Source organism: Phyllostomus discolor, chromosome 10 (assembly GCF_004126475.2).
Source record: "Phyllostomus discolor isolate MPI-MPIP mPhyDis1 chromosome 10, mPhyDis1.pri.v3, whole genome shotgun sequence".
NCBI lineage: Eukaryota > Metazoa > Chordata > Mammalia > Chiroptera > Phyllostomidae > Phyllostomus > Phyllostomus discolor.
In genome coordinates this window covers 43,408,437-43,430,447 of record NC_040912.2, presented here as the reverse complement: position 1 = coordinate 43,430,447, position 22,011 = coordinate 43,408,437, and the positions used below count along the sequence as shown (strand labels likewise).

The following is a 22,011-nucleotide window of genomic DNA, read 5'->3' as shown; positions in this document are numbered from 1 at the left end:
CCAAAAGAAGGACAACAACAAATTTAAAAATAGAAAACAACCAGAACTGACAGAAAATTGAACTGTAGGGAAGTTTGATAACCATGGAGTTAAAGAAGAAGCATTTATCTAGACTGGTAGGAGGGGTGAAGACTGGCAGCCAGGTAGAGAGGACCTGTGGCAAGGCAGCGGCAGCTGGCAGAGCATGTGGTCCAACATTTGTGTGCATATAATCAGGAGGAACAACTCGGGTGTGAGACAGACCATACAAGCAAGGGTTCCAGCACAGGGAAATAAAGTCTCAAAACATTTGACTGAAAAAATCTGTGGGGGTTGAGATGGTGGGAGGATCTCCCAGCCTCACAGGAGAGTTTGTTGGAGAGACCCACAGGATCCTAGAATGTACACAAACCCACCCACCTGGGAATCAGCACTAGAAGGGCCCAATTTGTTTGTAGGTAGCAGGGGAAGTGACTGAATGCTGGCAGAGAGCTGAGCAAGTGACATTGTTCCCTTTTGGACCCATCCTCCACACATAGAACCACAATGAAGCAACTTGCATTGCCCTGCTTAACCCAAGTTGCCAACCCTGGTGAATACCTAAGGTTCCACCCCTTACAATGTCACAGGTGCACTGAGACAAAAAAATATGGCCCAAATGAAGAACAGATAAAGCTCTAGAAAAAATACAACTAAGCAATGAAGAGATAGTCACCCTATCAGATGCAGTGTTCAAAACACTGGTAATCAGAATGCTCAAGGATATGGTTGAGTATGGTTGCAAAGTAGAGGAAAAGTCTATGAAAAGTGAAATATTAAAAATGCACAGGGAACTAACAGTGAAGGGAAGGAAGGCAGAACTCGAATCAACGATCTGGACCAAAAGGAAGAAATAAACATTCAGGAAGAACAGAATGAAGGAAGAACATTTCAGAAAAAATGAGGAGAAGCTTAGAAACCTCCAGGACAACTAACTTTAAATGTTCCAGCTTCTGAATCATAGGGGCACCAGCAGGAGAAGAGGAAGAGCAAGGAACTGGAAACTTATTTGAACAAATAATGAAGGAGAACTTTCTTAATCCAGTGAAGGAAATAGACTTCCAAGAAGTCCAGGAAATTCAGAGAGTCCCAAAGAAGTTGGGCCCAAAGAAGAACATACCAAGGCACATCATAATTATATTAACAAAGATTAAAGAAAAGGAGAGAATCTTAAAAGCAGCAAGAGAAAAGGAGACAGTTCCCTACAAATGAGTTCCCATAAGACTATCAGCTGACTTCTCAAAAGAAACCTTACAGGTCATGAAAGGCAAGAACCTACATCCAAGATTACTCTATCCAGCAAAGATATAATTTGGAATGGAAAGGCAAATAAAGTGTTTTCCAGATAAGGTCAAATTAAAGGAGAACTCATCATTACCAAGCCCTTATTCTATGAAATGTTAAAGCTACTTATCTAAGAAAAAGAAGAAGATAAAAAATATGAATGGTAAAATGACAACAAACTCACAACTATCAACAACTGAACTTAAAAAAATAAAACAAAAACAAAAATGAACTAAGCAAACAACTAGAACAGGAAGAGATCCACAGAAATGGAAATCACATAGAGGGTTTTCAGTGGGGAGGTGGAGAGATAGAATGGGGGGAAGGTACAGGGAATAAGAAGCATAATTGGTAGGTACAACATAGAGAGGAGGAAGTTAAGAATAGTATGGGAAATGGGGAAGCTAAAGAACTTAATATGTATGACCTTGGACATAAACTGAAAAAGGGAAATGCTGGTGGGAGGTGGGTACTGAGAAGAGGGGAATAAAGGGGAGAAAAAATGGGACAACTGTAATAGCATAATCAATACAATGTATTTTGAAAAATTCTGCTCAAATTCCATCTCTTTCATCTAGCCATCCCTGAGCATTCCTGTTCGGAATCAGTTGTTTAATTATTATTAAACTTTCCTTATTATATTGTTATATTATTTTATATTATATTTATGTTTATATTATATTATATTATATTTATTATTTATATATCAAATAATATATAATATATAATATTATATATTATTTATATTATATTGTTATATTATATTATATTATATTATATTATAATAAAGTTTAATTATTATTAAACTTTCCTTATTATATTGGAGAGGTTAGTATATTGTCCTTTCAACTACACAGCTCTTTGAAAAATGGGTTTGGGTATTGCATTTATTTGCATTTTTCAAGGGTCATAGCTCAATTCTACTAGCAGAATGGCTATCCAATAAATATTTGTCATATGGATGAGTGGGTCAACTTGCTTTGTTTGCAGGTAGATAGTCTATCTTAAAAGAAGTGAAGTGACTTATGTGTAAGAATTGAACACTAGAATAAGAAGTAAAAGTCCATTTTTTTGTAGCTTCTTAACACTGGAAGAGCAAATAGAACAGCTTGAAAGGCAAGACTTGGGTTCAGCAAACAAATATAAAGATATAGAGAAAGGATGTAAATTAAAGTAAGCTGTGAAAATACAGCGTGGAAATGAAGAGCTAAGACCTTTTTTAAAATGAAAACAAATACTGAGAAACCAATACAAAATGTCAAGATTTAGTTCTATGAATCAAAAATTGATAATAGACCCCAGATGGTGTAGCTCAGTAGACTGAGTATGAACCTGTGAGCCAAAGTGTTGCTGGTTCGATTCCTAGTTGGGGCACATGCCTGGGTTGCAGGCCAGGTCCCTGGTTAGGGGGCTTGAGAGAGGCAACCACACATTGATGTTTTGCTCCCGCTCTTTCGCTATCCCTTCCCCTCTCACTAAAAATAAATAAATAAATATTTAAAAAACTGATAATAGTGTAATATTCATGATTTATTATTACTAATAAGAAGTTCAAGGACAAATAACAGTCAATAAGATTTCACACTGATTTTTGTTTGCTGATTCAAAGTGGTGATTCTAAACCTCTTTGGGTTCTTCACATAATTTTGGTTATAAAAACAATGAATAATGGATGCTCCTTTTTGTCTGAGGGCAAATTTTTAAGCTCAATGTATTTTTACGAAAAAGCACATAAAATCCTGAGCTCTTGGAAATATAATTCCTTGAAGACATTGATTTACAATAGTAATGTGGGTAGGCCCTCACCTATAGGTATGTGTATATATATGAGACGCTTTGAGATGCTTGGCAGTTAGGTCGCAATTATACATTAGATTATATTACAAAAAGTTTGCTTTTTAAATAATCATCAGCTTTGGGAAACACTGCTTTGTGGTGCATATCATTTAGGAAACCTTAAAATTATAGGTACCAAGATGGGAAATCAGATCATTTCAGCTCAGCAACAGAAATTAAGCCTGTTTTCTTTTTTTAAGTATAAGGCAATAGTTTATGTTTAATTACTTGGCTTAGGGTTGATGAGCTGGATCTATTTCTCCCACTTCTGAAATAACTTGTCTGTAATATTCAGATGAGTGCTTTACTTTTCTATTTTGCTTTCTACATTAGTGAACAGATCTAACCTCTGATAGATACATAATGCTGAGCCTCACAGTATGATTGACCGAGACCCACATTTAGCTCTCAGAGGAACTGTTCCAACATTATGTGAACTGTAGTGAACATTTTTTAGGAATTTTCTTAATAGAAGCTTGTTTGGTTTTTTAAAGTGAGGAACACAGACTATAAATTAATACACATTTTAAAATATCTTTTAGAGCTAAATTTATTCTGTTAACTTAAAAACATAAATCACATGGGATTTATATTTTAAGTTTTTTAAAATTTATTTTAAATACAAAATTTTAAAGTAAAAAATATTTTTCACTACTTTAAAAACATTTTTAAGGCTTAATGTCTTTAGCTAAAGCATCTTGTCATATTGTACAATGTCTTAACATTCAGATCCACCTTGAATTCATGTGGCCTGGATTCAAGCCTTACTTTCTATTTACATTTGTTAAGAAAGGTCTTTAAAATTTTGAACTATAGGATCATTACCTGAAAAGTGGGAGTGAAAAAAATTTTTTTTCTAGAAGAAAATTACCTTTATTCAACAAATAAAGGCAAGGAAAGAAGTGAAAAATTTTAACCTAACTCACAGTGTGTTGGTAGATTTAACAGAAAAAGTGTAGGGAAAAATACTCTTTAGCTTTAAAGTATTGTAATAATTTAGTATGAGAAGTCATATTTAGACATGTGGTCTTAGGCATGGTGGTGTAGACTTACTTTTCCCTGTTCTCCCCTTTAAATACCCTGGAAATAGTTCAACAGACATTAAAAATACTGGAAAGGTAGAAAAAAAGAAAGTAGATTGGCTAGGGACCTCGTGATTTGAAGAATGACATCACTATGAGTTCCCACGTTTTTCTTTATTTCTTATATATCTTGAGTTCCCGGGATGCTTTCTGCTTGGGACACCAACAGACATATATAAACAAAAAAGCATGCAAACAAATGAGAAAGCCTACTCTTTCTGGCCATAGGACTAGGGAAAGGGAAGCCAGCCACTGTAGGTGGAAAAGGACATGGGGACAGCCTTATCCCACCATCTATAACCAGCCATAGTGGTGGGTCCCTTTTCACCTATAGTGGTGTCATCTGTCAAATGCAGGAAAGTCAATAAATCTTCCATCAGGAGTGGTGACCTGCTATAGCTGCAGTGGTAGCATCAGTGGATCCCAAGCCAGTGATCCATCCTCTACTCTACATCTGCCAGTATCAGGTAGGCAGAAAATATAGACAAGGGAAACTTTCTATTCCACAGATACAGGGTCCCACATTCCTACTAGTGATGGACAACTCAGGAAAGAGCCTTTCATACTTTGCAGATGGCACCAGCAGGGATTTATCAGAAACTCCCAAGTAAGAAGAAATAAGCTGACCAAAATAGCACTGGAAGGGCTCTGAAAACTGTATTGTATTTGGAAACACAGACAATAAAATAGGCTGGAATCTATATGCCAAAACAAAACAGGGACGCTGCCTACAAAAAATAAAAGATTTAATTTAATTTAATTCAATTTATTTAAAAATTATTTTTAGAAAGAGGGGTGGGGAGGGAGAAAGAAAGGGAGAGAAACACCAATGTGTGAGAGATACATCAATCAGTTGCCTCTCACACATGCCAAACTGAGGACTTGGCCCACAACCCAGGCACATGCCCTGACCAGGAATTGAACTGGTGACCTTTTCAGTTCGCAGGCCAGCACTCAATCCACTGAGCCCCATCAGCCTGGGCAAAAGATTTAATTTTAAATGTCCATTTTAAAAGTCCAAAAAGGAGAAGAGGTAGCCACACTTAGGCAAATTATACTTTAAGTCACAAACTTTAATGAGAGACAAAGAAGGTCATTACATAATGACCAAGGGGTACATTAATCAAATGAATGTAAAAATTGTAAATATACATGCACCAGCAAAGAACATAGATATATTAAATAAGTACTTATAGGTCTTAAAGAATAAAAAGAAACAATAATGCAATAATAGTTGGGGATTTCAGTATTCCACTTTCATCAATGGATAGGTCATCCAGAGAGAATATCAATAAGAAAACATTGGACTTGAGCTATACTTAGAACAAATGAACTTAGACACATATATAACATTCATTCCATTGCAGCAGAATACACATTCTTCTCAAGTGAACATGGACCATTCTCCTGGATAAAAATAAACCTTAGATAATGTAAACATACTGAAATAATACCAAGTATCTTTTTTGACCACAATAAATAAAACTAGAAATTAATAAATAATAGGAGGTAAATGGGAAAACTGACAAATATGTGGAAATTAACACAATCATGACAAGGCAAATAGATCAAAGAAAAAATCAAAACGTAAATGAAAAATATCTGGAAACAATTGAAAATGAAAATACAATATACCAAAACTTACAGGATACAGCAAAAGAAGCACCGAGAGGAAATTTGTGGCAATAGATGCCTACATTAAGAAAAAAACTCAAATTTAAGAACCTAACTTTTTATATTAAGGAACTAAAAAAAGAACAACAAAGTAAGCCCACAAAGTAAGCCCAAAGTCAGAAGGACAGAAATAACAAAGATCAGATCAGAAATAAATGAGAGAGAAACCCGCCCTGCAGAAAAATACAGATAACTAAGAAGTTTTATGATAAAGAGAGGTAAAATTGACAAATATTTAGCTAGACTAACTAAAGAAAAGAGAATACTCAGAAATAAACATTGAAATAGAAGGTAGTATAACTGATAACACAGAAATACAAAGGCTCATAAATACTATGAACAACTATACAAAGTAAATTGAATAACCTAGAGGAAATGAGACAATTCCTAGAAACATACAACCTACCAAGACTGAATCAGAAAGAAATAGACATAAAAAGATGAATAATGAGTAAAGAGGTTGAATTAGTAAAAGAAAATCCTCCCAACAAAGAAAAGCCCAGAATCAGATGGTTTCCTGGATAAGTTCCAGGAAACATTTAAATAAGAATTAATGTCAATCCTGCTCATACTCTTCTAAAAATTGAAGAGTAGGGAATACTCCTGAAGTTATTTTATGAGAACAGCACTCCCCTGATATCAGAGTCAGATAAGAAAACTACAACAAAAGATTACAGGCCATACCTGATAAAGATAGATTGAAAAATTCTGAACAAAATATTAGCAAACTGAATTCAGCAGCATATTAAAAGGATCATATATTGTGATGAAGTGGGACTTCTCACTGGGACATAAGGATGGCTCAACATATACAATCAATAAATGTGATACATCACACTAATAGGCTGAAAGATAAAAATTATATGATCATCTCAATAATTCACAAAAAGCATCTGAGAAAATTAACATCCTTTCATAATAAAAAAGTCTAAAAAAATTGGGTAGAGAAGGGCTCTACCTAACATAATAAAAACCATATTTGACAAGCCCACAGCAGACATACTCAATGGAGAAGGATGGGAGTTTTTTCTTTAAGATCAGGAACAAGATCAGGGTAACCACTCTCACCATTTTGTTCAACATAGTACTACAAGTCCAAGCCAGAGTAATTACGCAAGTAAAAGAAGTAAAAGGCATCCAAATCAAAAAGAAAGAAGTAAACTTGTTTCTATATGTAGATGATATATTCTTATATGTAGAAAATCTGAAGGACACCATAAAAAACTATTAGAACTAGTCAACAAATTTAAGAAAGTTGTAAAATAGAAAGATACCATATATAAAATTAGCTGCTTTTCTATACACTCATAATAAATTATCTTTAAAAAAGAAGTCTGACTTACAGTAGCATCAAAACAATAAAAAATGAAACTAAGCAGGTGAAAGATCTGTGCACTGAAGATTATGAGCTACAGATGAATGACAGTGAACACGACACATACATGTGGATGGACAGCCCATTCTTAGAGGCTGAGTGAATGAATATTGTTAAAACGTCCATGCTACCTAAAGCCATTTGTACATCCAGTGCAATCTCTCCCATAATGCCAATGACATTTTTCACAGAATAGAAAAGGCAAATCCTAAAATTCATATGGAACTACAAAAGACCCAAAAGAGCCAAAGCAATCCAGAGGAAAGAGCAACAACAGCATAGATGGAAGCATCACATTTCCTGATTTCAAACTACTACGTATTATGAAACTAAAATAATCAAAACCATATGGTTCTGGCATTAAAAAAAGACACAGACAAAAGGAATACAATAAAGATCCCAAAATAAATTCATGGATGTATGGTCAACTAATATTTGATAAGGGAGCCAAGAACATGTAATACGGAAAAAATAGTTTCTTCAATAAATGGTATAGGGAAAACTGATATTCACATTCAGAAAAATTTAGTTGGACCCCTATCTTTCACCATTCTAAAAAGTTAACTTGAAATAGATTAAAGATGTACATGTAAGACTTGCAGCCATAAACCTCCTAAAAGAAAACATATGGAGGAAGCTCCTTGACCTTGGTGTTCGCAGCTATTTTCTGGATATAACACCACATCAAAAGCAAACATAAACAAGTGGAACTTACAAAATTATAAAGTTTCTGCACAGCACACACACACAATCAACAAAATGAAAACACAGCCTATAAAATGGCAGAAAACATCTGCAAACCATTATTATGGATTTATGGTTTTAGCCTCATATCTGAAAAGGGGTTAATACCCAAAATATATAAGGAACTAATAAACTCAATAGCAAGAACAAAAATAAAACAAATAATCCAATTAAAAAAGGGCCAAGTACTTGAATAAACATGAAAAGGTGTTCAACATCAGTAATCATCAGGGAAATGCAAATGAGAACACAAGGAAATATCACCTCACACTTTTAGAGGAACAATTACCAAAAAGACAAGAGATATCCGGTATTGGTGAGGATGTGGAAAAAGTAAACACTTGTGCAGTGTCTATAGGAATGCAAGTTGGTACAACCACTTATGGAAAACAGTAGGAAGATACCTCAAAAAAACTAAAAATAGAATTACCATATGATTCAACACTCCCACTTCTGAGTCTTATATATTGGAAGAAATTAAATCATTACCTTAAAGAAAGCTCTGTACTCCTGTGTTCACTGTGGCTTGATTCACAATAGCCAAGACATGGAAATAACCTAAGTGTCCAATGAGGGATGAATGGATAAAGAATGTGTGGTATATCTATATGGTGGTATATTATTCAGCCATAAAAAAAGAAGGAAATGCTGGCATTTGCAACAACATACATGGATCTTGAGGGCATTATACTAAGTATAATAAGACACTGAAATATGATCTCATAAATACATGGAATCTAAACAAGTTGAACTCATAAAAACAAAGTAGAATAGTGGTTAGTAAGGGCTAAGAATGGGGGAAATGGGGAGATATTGGTCAAAAGGTAAAAACTTCCAGTTATGAGATGAATACTTTTTGGAGAACTAATGGACAGCATGATGACTATGGTTAGTGGTATGTATTATATACTTGAAAGTTGCTAAGAGAATAAATCTTAAATGTTTTCAATATACAAACAAAAAGGTAATTATTAGAGCTGGTGCATGTATTAACTAACCTTATTGTGTTAATCATTTCACAATATATGTGTGTATAAAATCATCCCATTGCATACTTTAACCTGACACAATTTTATTTGTCAGTTACATCTTAATAAAATTATGGAAAAAGGAAATGTTTTTAAATTTCCAAGTATGGAGAGTATTTTAGTTTTCTTTTCATGGATATTTAATTAAGTTTTTCTGTAATATGGGAATGTCATTTCTGAACTTTGCTGAGACTTCCTCTTTTGAATACTATGTATTAAATGTTTGTAAAGTATTACGTGTGCTTGAGAGAAATATTCTCTATTTGTTAAATGCAGTATCTACACATGACTTTTCAATCAAGAATACTGCTTCTGCTATTTAAATCTGATGTATTTTTCTTTTTAAGGTATTGGATAGTAAGAGAGGTACACTAAATCATTATACTCCGATAGTAAAATTTTCAAATTCTTTTTTAAGATATGTCATTTTTTCTCTTTATATAATGAGATTCTATTAAGAGCACAGCACACAACTTCAGAATTATTATCTCTTCCTGATTAATTGAAACACCTATCTTTCATCACCATCTTAAAAGAATAAACGACGAAGTATCAGTCTACCCAATATTAGTGCTTACTATATAGCTACCGTAATCAAGGCAGAGTAGTACTAGCACACAGATAAACACATAGATCAATGGAACCCATCGATTTATGACAAAGGTATACACACAATTTAATGGAGGAAGCAAGGCCTTTTAAACAAATGGTGATGGAGCAATTAGATATCCATATAGGGGGAAAAATGAACTTCAACCTAAATCTTACACTTTATATAAAAATTAATTCAAAATATCAATAAATTGCAAACTTAAATGTGAAATATAAAACTACACAGTTTTTTAAAATGAGAAAATTTAGGCATCTAGGACTAGATGAAGATTTCTTAGACTTGATATAAAAAGCATGACTCATAAAAGAAAAACATCATAAATTGTACTCAATCAAAATTATAATATTTTTTTGCAAAAGACCTTGTTAAGATAATGAAAAAACTAATTACAGGCCGAGAGATAATGTTTGAAAACAACATATCTGATAAGGGAACTTATATCTAGATTATGTAAAGAATTCTCAAAACTGAATTAAAAACACAGTCTAATTAAAAACTGAGCAAAAGACACAATCAGATATGCTACTGAGCAGGATATACAAATGGCAGTAATCACATGAAAAGATGTTCAATACCATTAATGATTAGGGAAACACAAATTAAAAACACAATATTTTCATAGTGTATGTATCACAATGGCTAAAATAAAAATAGCCATAACACTAAATGCTATCAAGGATGCAGAGTAACTGCATCACTCAGTCACTGCTGGTGGAAATGTAAAAGGGTATAGCCAGCTTGGAAAACAGTGTGGCAGTTTGTTCAAAAACTAAAAATGCATTTTCTATTTAACCTAGCATTGTGCTATTGGGCACTTGTCATTAACAAATAAAATCTATGTGCATCATGAAACCTGTATGAACGTCTGTAGCAGTTTTATTCATAGTAGCTAAAAAGGGGAAACCACCCAGATGTCTTTCATAGGGTAAATGTTTAAATAGACAATGGTATACAAAAAGCAGCAAACCACTGATATGTGCACTAAAATTAAATTGAGTCAAAATTCAATCCCAAAAGTTTAGACACTGAACATGGTAGGGCAAACATAGGTGTACAGTTGTAAGTACACAAAACACAACGTTTATTTTTGTATTATTATTTATTGTATCGTTTTCCATACAAACAACTGTAAAACTACTTTTGCCCCACCCTGTATAATTTCATTTGTGTAACATTTTTTGAAATAACACTCTAATTGAAATGGAGCACAGATTAGTGGTTGTTAAGGGTTAGGGGCTGTGTAGGGGGAGGAGATGTAGTATATGGCAGTAAAGTGATAGCATGAGCAAGCCTTCTGGTGATAGAACAGTTCTGAATCTTGACTGTGGTCATAGTTCCATGGAACTAGATATGTGATATAATTTCATGGAACTACACACACACATGCATGCACACACACAAAGTACTTCTAAAACTATGAATAAAGTCTTTGAATTATACCAATGTCATTTTCTTGATTTTGATATTGTATTTTATTTAAGGAAGAAGTTAACATTGGGGAAGCCTTTGTGAGCTGTTTGGGACCTTCCTATATATTTGTTTATTTCCTGTGAATTTATAATTCTTTGAAAATAAAAAATAAAAAATCATATTTGAAAAATTTTGAAATCACTTTGTTACTGTGCAGAATGGAGTCAATGATGTCAACATTATTTTAAAACTTGGATGTATTAAGGAGTAAGAACAAGACAAACTCATACCTAAACATAAATGTAATATGAACAATCAAGAACTAAAGGACAGAATTTTTATAAACCTTACATAAGCACTACGTCATAGTACAGTAAATATTAACAGGTAGAATGGGAAACTATACAAATAATGAGTGCAGGAAAGGTATTCAAAATATTTACACCTCTTATGATTTGGACACCAAATAATTAAAATAGAATGGGGCCAACTGGAACAGGTGCCAGCCACAAACAATTCAGAATTTGTTATCAGTACACAGCAGTGGAATATCCATCCCATATATTTTGGATTAATTTTATTATTTTCTCCACAAAAGACTTATATTCTTAAAATGTTGGTATTAGTACCATTGAGCCAAAAATACTGGAAGAATGCTATATTATTAGATGAAATACATGAAAACTTACTGTTATAAAAATCATGATTAATGATTATTAATGAGTGAAATAAGAACTGCTTCTATTAAAATATATAAAATATTTTAATATTCTATTCCTTATTTTTACAAAAGCACCCCAAATAGCAGTATAAAACAAAATGACACTCAAACTTTTTCATGATATTTAAACATAGGAGATCAATATTAGCAAATAAATTAGTATTTTCAATTTTGAAGTTTTAGTACTTCAATAGTTAATATTTTTAGTGTTTTTTATGAATTCTGCCTGGTGGAAAAATTTTAAGGTTCTTTCTAAACATAATCTTAGTAAGTTTGTTATATTAGAAAAACAAATATTCAAAAGTAAAATGAATTTGTTCATATTTAATCTGGAAAGAATAGATTATCAATATAATTATCAATATAAATTTAATGAGGCAATGGGCCAAAGTCCTTATTTCAGGTTAAATAAATTATGCTGCAAAAATGGAATCTGAACTATGAAAATAAAAGTGTGCATTTTCAAATGTGTGTGTCACTGAAGAAAGAAATTGAAAATAGGAATAAGTGGAAGCATATACCATTTTCATTGATGGAAAGAATTAACATCATTAAAATGTCCATATTACCAAAAGCAATCTATAGATTCAACTAAATTCCTAACAAGATACCTTGCACAGAACTACAAAAAATATTCCATAAATTTATATGGAACCACAAAAGGCCCCAAATAGCAACAATAATCTTGAAAAAGAAGAACAGTGTTAGAGGAATCACACTACCTATATCAAACTATATTACAAAGCCAGAGTAATAAAAACAGCATGGTAATGGCATAAAAACAGACGTATAGGTCAATGGAACAGGACAGAGAGCCCAGCAATAAACCACACCTTTATCTTCAATTAATATTTGACAAAGGAGTCAAGAGCAAACGATGGAGTAAAGACAGTCTCTTCAATAAATGGTGTTTGGAAAATTGGACAGGTATATGTGAAAATATGAAATCTAACCACCTTCTTGTACCACACACAAGAATAAACTCAGAATGGATCAAAGACTTAATTGTAAGATATGAAACCATAAAAATCCTAGAAGTAAACATAGATAGTAAAACCTCAGGCATTTCTCATAATGATACTAAGACCACATCAAACTAAAATGTTGTTTGTGCAGCAAGGGAAACCATCAACAAAATGAAAAGGCAACCCACTGAATCAGAGAACATATTCGCCAATGATATAATACATCTGATAAGGTGTTAATATCCAAAATTTATAAAGAATTTATACAATTCAATACTACCCCCCCAAAAAAAATACAATTAAAAAGTTGACAGAGAACCTGAATAGATACTTCTCCAAAGAAGACATACAGACGGCCAAGAGACATATGAAAAGATGCTCAACATTACTAATACTCAGAAAACTGCAAATTAAAACCACAATGAGATATCACATCACACCTGTCAGTATGGCTATCATCGATAAGTTAACAAACAAGTGTTGGCAAGGATGTGGAGAAAAGGAAACCCTTTTGCACTGGTGGTGGGAGTACAGACTGGTATAGCCACTGTGGAAACAGTATGAAGTTTCTTCAAAAAAATTTAAAAAATGGAACTGTTTTATGACCCAGAGATTCTATTTCTAGAATAAATTTGAAGAAATCCAAAACATAGATTTGAAAGGATATATGCATGCACCCTTATGTTCATTTTATTGCAGGATTGTTTACAAGAGCCAAGTTTTGGAAGCAGCCCAAGTGCCCTTCTTGGCTGATTAAAAAAAAAGAAAAAAGGAAATCTTACCATTTGTGACATCATGGATGGACCTGGAGGGTATTATGCTAAGTGAAATAAGCCAGTCAGAGAAAGACAGGCACCAAAAGATCTCACTTATATGTGGAATTTAATGAACAATATAAACAAAGTAGAAAAAGATTCATAGATACAGGGAGCAAACTGACAGCTGTCAGAGGGGAAGGATGGGGGAGGGGCTGGGTGAAAAAGGTAAAGGATTAAGCACAAAAAGAACCCCTGAACTCACAGACACAGACAACAGTATGGTGCTCACCAGAGGGAAAGTGTGTGGGGAGGGAAAAGATGGTGATACGTGGTGATGGAAGAAGACTGGAGTTGGGGTGGTTATCACCTACTACAATATACAGATGATGTGTTACAGAATTGTACACTTGAATGATACATAATTATTTTAGCCATTGTTACTCCAATAAAGTTAATAAAAATATAAAACAAGAAATGTGTGTCAGTTCTATAAAACTCACTTAGGAAACAACTTAAAATTCATTAGCATTTTTAAATATTTAGAAAGGCAACTTTCTTCTCTTTAAAAAATCCATTAATAAATATTATAAAACATAGCTTATGCTATTTTTGTTTATGTTAATTTTGGACACGGTTACTTTTAAAAATAGATTAAGTAATGATTCAAAGGTTTAGTTAAGGTCAATTGAATACAATTTTCATCTAGGTAAATGGGTTAAGATTACATACTCTTTTCTGTAGTAAACATGAAAAGCTCACAATTCACACAGAATACAGAAATGAAGCCAATTACTTTGTACAACTTTAATTATTAACTTTGTGAAAATTTAGATCCAGTTTAATAGAATGAAGGGGGAAAATATCCAATTTATTAATATTAAGCTGGAAGTAGCTAGCTGGATACTTTTAGCTCACATGGGCTTATTCTTTTCCATCTGTCCAGGATACCCCACAGCAATTCAAGGCTGTAGGCCAACTATCAGAGTAGGCCCACCATTCTGAATTTCTGCCTAGTGGTCTTCTATGAAGTTAATTTGTTGGTTCAGAGTATAACAAAAGCAAGGAAAGGAACAGTTACTTAGAGCCTGTGGTATAACACGAAATAAAGATTATTTCCGTTTTGCGGGTAAAGGAACCTGGCTCCCAGAGATTAATTACCTTGCCCAAGAGCCCACAGATTTGGGTTTGGAATGAAGTTTTCCCCGACTAAAAATCCTACATAATTTCCTCTTCTGAATATAATACTGTGGTCCTACTGATTTTAATTACATTTAAACTTTAAGAAAATATTAATCCTAACAGTCTTGAATTCACTTTGATATTAACCAGGACTCAGTGACTTCTGTATGATGTGCCACCACAGGGGTGTTTGTGATTGGAAATGTCTCAGACAAACCCTGTGGTACTGATTCTGACAGCTGGACAAATATGATGGCACTTTATATGCAGTTCAACCAAAATTATTGCCTCAAAATTATTTAATAGTTAGCTGCTATTTTTGTGGCATTTTAAAAAGACTGTATTGACTTGCTAAACAGCATTCCCCCAAATATAATATTAGAATCCAGTAGTGGGTGGAGATGTTTTTCTGCCATATAGACTGGTGCTAAAATCCTCTAAATGCACAGCGCTCTGACAAATGCATAGAACACGATGATTTCAGTACTTTCAACTATACTGTGAGAGAAGGAAGTATGTTTTCATGTGTAGTAACAGTATTATCTTTCAAATAAAAAAGCTAAATAAGTGCTTTAGTGTCAGTAGAACATGTGGTTGTTTAATATGTATTTGTACTGAGCCATCCCATGTTCCCCTTTTCCCCTTGGTACCAATGAAACATTTGCTAGTTTTTTTTCTCTAGTCCAAGAATAATTTAACTCAGTTGATACATCCTTCCATCTATCTTTCACTTGTCTTCCTGTTATAGTTGACCAAGAATCAACCGTATGTACCTGTGTAAACATAGCTGAAGAAGCATACATTTACAGGCCCATATCTACATACACACACATGTACTTGTACCTTCACAATAATAGGCATGCATATACAACATAAAGTATTGTTTAGTACTTAGAAATTTAATCTTGAGGGGTTAATTTTTTTATCTTCATGTGAGGACGTTTTCATCTGCTTTTTTTAGAGAAAGAGAAGGAAGGAGAGAGGAAGGGAGAGAGAGAAACATCAATTCGAGAGAAACATTGATTGGTTGCCTCTATAAATGTCATGACCAGGGAGAGTAAACGTCTGAACAGGGGGTCACATGTGCCTGCACCAGGGGTTGAGGATGGACCCACAACCCAGGTATGGGCCCTGATGGGGAATCAAACCCACAAGTCTTCGGTTACTGGAGGATGCTCCAACCACTGAACCACACAGGCCAGGGCAAGATTAATTTACAAAATATAAATTATAATACTAATGAGTAATTCATAGTATGCAACTCAATAATGCCTCAAATGTATAATTTAAAAATTATTGCACTAAAAGTTCTGCTTCCAAGTGGGATGGAGTGAACAGGTTATAACCTAACAGAACACATATAAAATCTACATGAAATATAAAAAGTGAGCAGTTAAAGGGAATCAGAGAACTGCTGAAATAACAGGTATAGACCTTCAAGATATAGACCTATACCTTGAAGGTATAGACCTTCAAGATTCTGAAGAGGAAAGAACCCCAAAGAGGTGAGAGAAGATTTTGCAGTAGATTTTGTTGATTCTGGGCTCTGGGAATAATCCAGAGTTGGCCTGAGAAGAAGGTCCCTGCTGGGGGTTAGAGTAGCCACTACTGAGTTTAGGAGTCTTGAGGCACTGAAGTGATAACATACAGACTTGGGAGATCTCAAACACATGGCCAGTTATTGTGCGATGACATTTGTCAAATTCTGAAGCTACAGATCTGGAGGTAAAAAGCTAAGTTAAAATTCCTGAAAAACACCACAGATTTTTTTTTGGCAGTCTTGCACTACAGAGAATAAAAACACTTAAAAATAACTGGTGTTCAAGACCTGCCATAGGGCAGCATCCACATGAACACAGTAGGCCAGAGTTGGTCCTGTGGATCAAATCCAGCCTGCCATCATTTTTTGTATAGTCCACCAGCTAATAACAGTTTATATACTTTTAAATGGTTGAGAAAAAAAAAGAGAAATAAAGAGAATGGATGGCCTGAAAAGCTTGATATGTTTACTACCGGACTCTTCCACAAAATAATTTGCCAACCTGCAATACTTTTAACTTTTAGTTAAAAACCTGGGTGGGTGGGCAAACACCCTGAGAACAGGAGCAAACCAGAGATAGATTGGGTCTTACCAAAACTCAGCCCAACCTCATGTTGGCTCAGCTCCAAATTAGATTAAGGTATATTTAGTGATTCTGCTGCATCTCCCTAGTAGAAGAAGGATAAATCTTTGCTGAAGAAGGTATTATCACCTTGAGCCTCTATAAAATTTTAATAGACATTTTACATACATTTCAACATTCAGAAAATTATTCCAGTAACTTTGTTTGATCTGAGCTGAACTGTGATATTTATAAAGAAGCTGGACTTAACTAGCAGGATCAACATTAATTCATTAACAGCCAAAACTTTAAACAAGCAATTTTAATCTGTGTTACTAAAAAAGAGTAAAACAGACTAACAGTATTTCCTAAAAGAACTTTTGTTGGCAAGGAAACATAAAACATATGTTTAGAATAGTAGCATTCTAAATAACTTGATGTTAGTTTCCTTTGTAAAACATTACAATAGTAATGGAATAAAATCTATGAATTATTTATTTTGTAGAAAGAGTAATTTATAAGTTATAAATTACTCTGAGCTATAAGACTGTATTCTAGGACTCATTTCTCAATGACAAGAGATTCACAGACCCTGGCATCATACTTAGGTGTCTACTGTCCTGAGAAGATAGACAAGTGCAGATGTAGGGAAACCTGATAACACTGAAATATTGTAATTATGCCTACATCTCTCCCAGGATTTTAAAATTTGACTTTAATAGGCTTTTATAGTGAAAAGAACAACTCAAAGGAACAAGACAGTTGAGAAGTTCAAAATGTCACAGAACTGCAAAATCATTAAATTTACTTTAATTAGTATATACTAAGGTTTTACATCTGTGGCACAAGTAAATTGTAACTCTCAGACATAATAGATCAGGTCATTCATTTATAACCTATCACAATTTGCAATATATCTCAATATTGTCAAAGACATAACCTAATTGTGCTCAAAAGTCCAGGCCACATAATAACTTTATGGAATTCAAGCATGTGCAGTTGTATTATTATAGGGAAGACAAAGAGATATAGCTATGAATAGAAACATATGTAGATAGCATTTAAAAACTGGATATATATGCATTCAAATATGTACATATAAATTATATACTCCCGTTTAAAAATATTTAATTCATTAATATAACTAGTTTGTGAGGAGATCCTTGATAACACAGGAATAAATAATATTTTCTAGATACTATTTGGGAAAGCCAGAATTGCTTGTAAAACAAAAGGACTTTGGAATTAAAGACCTTTAAAAACTTGATTTTTAAAAGACTTTTTACAAAGTTTAAATACCCTTCATCACTTTTTTAACTTTTGAGAATTCTTCAATGATGGATACCTCTGAATAAGGCTCTAATAATTTGATCAGATAAAGGCTATGAATATAGTCAAATAATAAATCATTTGGAGGCTACTATATTTATAATTTTAGATAACTTATAAGTATTGTTTTACCATTAAATTCTATATTTTAAAATATCAGAAGTATCTTCAATAACAGACTTCATCTGTATAATTTCCTAATTTGAATGCAAGGTTTATATTCATCTAATCCTCAAAATGGTTTAAAAAAAGTCTTCACATACATGAAAACAGTCAATTTTTAAGCAAATTAATGGAAACTGGAAAATACTAAGGATAACCCAGTACATTCATGAAATTAATGACTTTATTTAAATGTCTAATTAAAGGAAAGTAGCTGTATGTATAGATCTTCATATCACCAATTCCTTAATAACTACCAGAATACTATAAAAATCAAATATTATTCATAGTTTCATACTACTCTTTCTCTACATATCATAATTAACTCCAGTGAAAAGATTAGAGCACTCAGACAGACACATTGCAAACAAAAAGCCCTTAGCAGTTGGTGGAAAGTCCAGGCCAGGAGTCGAACAGAACCGACAGAGATGACAGCGACGTGAAATCCCACACAGCCTCCTCAGAGAGAAGGAGGAAAACCACATGGCAGTGCTGAATGCCGTGCTAATTCTCTCTCCTCTCTGAGCATTTAATACCACATCTTTAAAACTGCTTCAACTAGATTATTGCTTCTTTAGGCGAGACCTTCTTTTAAGAAACACAAACATTCTCAAAGTGCAATGATGAAACACCATAAAAACTTAATAACCTACCATTTTCTTTGCACTCTTCTGGAGGTTTAGCCTTTTTCGCAAGTCGTGGATCCAGCCATGATGTTGTCTTTGTGTTATGGCTGAAAAGAAAAGAGATCACTCTGAACAGACACATACTGAAAGGAATCAAGTTTATTCCCTAAGAAAAAAGGGGGGTTAGTCCAACAAAATTGCAATCGATACACTTAATTTGCTTACTGGTTCTAAGTAGCCCTGAAGGAGGTGTAAGAGTAATTGTGCAAGGCAGCTGTAAATTTGGCAACCTCAGCTCCCTGTCCTCAAAGCAGCTATTTTTATTAAAATCAACTAGAATGTTGCCAAGTTAACCTCATTGAAAATGCAGAACTCATCCAGAGCAAAAGGAATTTATTACAAATACAGGATTCTCCAGTTGGAAGAGCACAGTTTGCAGGCTCTGATACTGTTTCCTGAGTTTTGCAAAAGAATTATTTCCATAGTAAACCTGCCCTTTCCATAAAGAGTTGTGTTGTTACTCTTTACTACAGAGCTGGCAGAGGCAGCACAGAAGTGATGCAAATTATATTATGTCCTTGGGATTCCTACATTTTCTCAAAAAGTGATTAATAATAGCAATTCCATTAACTCACATTTAGCTATCTTCCATCTAAATACTTTCAGTCTAGCTAGGGCAATAGGGGTAAACCTGTCTGTAATCTAGTATTCCTGAAATGGAATTTCTGAGATTTAATACTAATTTTAACATTTTATTTTGAAAAATGTTTTCTAGAATGTCTTTTACTAGAAATTTAAAAATCAAAGGGAGATGTTCTTAGTGCAGTTTTTTATTTTTTTCAAAGAGGTACTAGACTCAGACTGTTTCAGAATCACCTGGTAGACTTACTAACATCGCATGTGCTGGGTTGTTACAAAACTACTAAAGCAGAATCATTGGGGGTGGATCCACAAAATCTCCATTATTGGCAAGGTGATTCTTATGCACATTGCAATTTTAGTACTATTCAGTGACTCTTAACTGCTCGTTGAAGTTAAAAATCTTTACTGTGTATAGCAGTCTCAAGTGGTCTCATCGACCAATGGACAAATTATCAAGGATGTGACATTTTTGAGTGCCTTAGAAAGAGAATGAGCAAAGTTACAGGTGTGGAAGTGTCAGGTTTATACAAGGAAGAATCAGAAGGCCAAAGAATAGAACATGGAAAGGAAGAGTAGGAAAAAATAGGTTGGAAACATAAATTAAAGCTAGACAATAGGGATATCTGTACAAAATTTTAAGAAAGTCAAAATGATAATGATATCAATTTCATATTGATATCATTATGTATTTTCTCTTTTTTTCTATGAAATTTTACGGTTTCATCTTATTGGAACCACAAGTGTTAGCTAGATAATCTGATGAGCCAATCTGCCGTGAAAGCAGAGGTGAGAAAAGTATCCCAGGTAGCATGTTTAATAGCAAACTTCTAGAGACAAAGTGCCTTCCTAAAGAAGGGAATTTCAAGTCAGGAAGGAGGGAAGATAAAGACAAGATGGGCAGTGAGGAAGAAATTCCCAGGCGGTAAAGCACTCTTTAAATGACATTTTTTTTTTCCAGATGATCATCCTATCTCTGCCTGTATGTAGAACCATCTTTAATTTGGGAACTGAGGCATTAAGAACCTTGGGGTCATGAAGTCTTTGCTCCTCAAGAAAATTCCCTTTTATTTCTGACTTTCATGTGTGATAAAGAGAAAACTGTCCCTCTTTCTTTACTTAGGAACTCCTCAAGGATTTGTGCCTCTGATCTGGATTCAAATAATTTGATCAGATAAAGATTGTGAATTTGGTCAAATTATAAATTATTAAGAGATTACACCAACTTTTATTTTTCCCCCCAGTTTGACCTTGGAAAGTCTGATGGTGCTTCATTATCAAGTTTCAGAAGGAAGTAAAGTATTGTGGACACTTTGACCTCATACTGGTCTTCTTTTGTAGTCATGTCAATATCTTCCAGTCTTTTCCTCTGACCTGATTGGGGGTTATGACCATGCCAAGTATGAGGAAAGTCGTACTGGGTTCAGTGTTTGATGCCCCCATTCTGGGAAAAAAAGTACCTTTGAAAATGCTCTTTATAGACATGCTTCATTTCAAAGTGTGTTTGTGTGTGTGTGTGTGTTAATGTCTATATTTTTGTGTGTTAAAACAAATGTTGAGGGGTGGGCAGGAAAAAAAAATCCCTCTTCTTTATAGTCATATCTTCTTCCAAATCCTCCATGTTGGAGAAACGTCATCTCTAGGTCTCTAAGACATGTTCAGAAAAGCAAACACGTCTATGGATAAATATCAAGGTGCTATTATGAAGCCACTGCAGGAAGTCAAATTACCATTTCTATGTCTTAACACCATGGGTCTCACATACTGGCTAACATAGAAGAGAATTGTGCATTTCCTATCTTTCCTCAGTTTGTATAGAGTTCATTACAGGATAGTTTTTTTAGGGTTGAACTAGCATTAATGGTGTGTCACTTTTATACATTTTGACAGACTGAGTCCCTTAGAGTTAACAGCATTTTTAGCTGTTTCTTGGAAATAATTCTGAAATATGGGTAATAGTTACCTCCAGTAATTGTCTTAAACATCACATAAAGATACAGTGCAGTATTTTTCAACAGTGACTCTCACCAGTCTTGCAAATTTATAGCTTCTTCAGTGTGTCTTACAAAGGGGATATTTTTAATGCATTTGGGAGACAACAGACCAAGTGGCTTTCCCACTTCCTTTAAATTATATATTTTTAATGCCAACAATTCCATTTGAAAATAGGACTAAACATTGGGCATAAAGCTGTGTACAAAAATGAGATGGTTGAGGGGTTTTTCACAATTTTCAGACTACATTTTTTCACATTTGAGGATGTGATTTTTCTTTCACTTTCATTGCTTGAGTAGAGTCAAAAGCAGGACACCTCTCTCTCTCTTCTCTCTCTCTCTTCCTTCTTTCCTTCCTCCCTTCACTCCTCTCTCTCTCTCTTTCTTTTTCCATATCTACCAAAGTTGTGGGGGGCACAAATGACAGGCAGATGCTAATGTTATAAAAACTTACATTTCAATACTAGTTTAA

General features: G+C 33.9%; 1 protein-coding gene across 3 annotated transcripts in view; it reads right to left on the bottom strand.

Annotated features, from left to right (window-relative positions):
• The window catches only part of MAGI2 (membrane associated guanylate kinase, WW and PDZ domain containing 2), a 1,408,091-nt gene that overhangs the window by 441,439 nt on the left and 944,641 nt on the right, over positions 1-22,011 (bottom strand). For all 3 annotated transcript variants that reach the window (XM_036010705.1, XM_028525694.2, XM_028525695.2), the window contains exon 6: positions 18,934-19,013. In XM_036010705.1, coding sequence (XP_035866598.1) covers positions 18,934-19,013 — 80 coding nt within the window. The remainder of the gene's footprint in view (positions 1-18,933; positions 19,014-22,011) is intronic.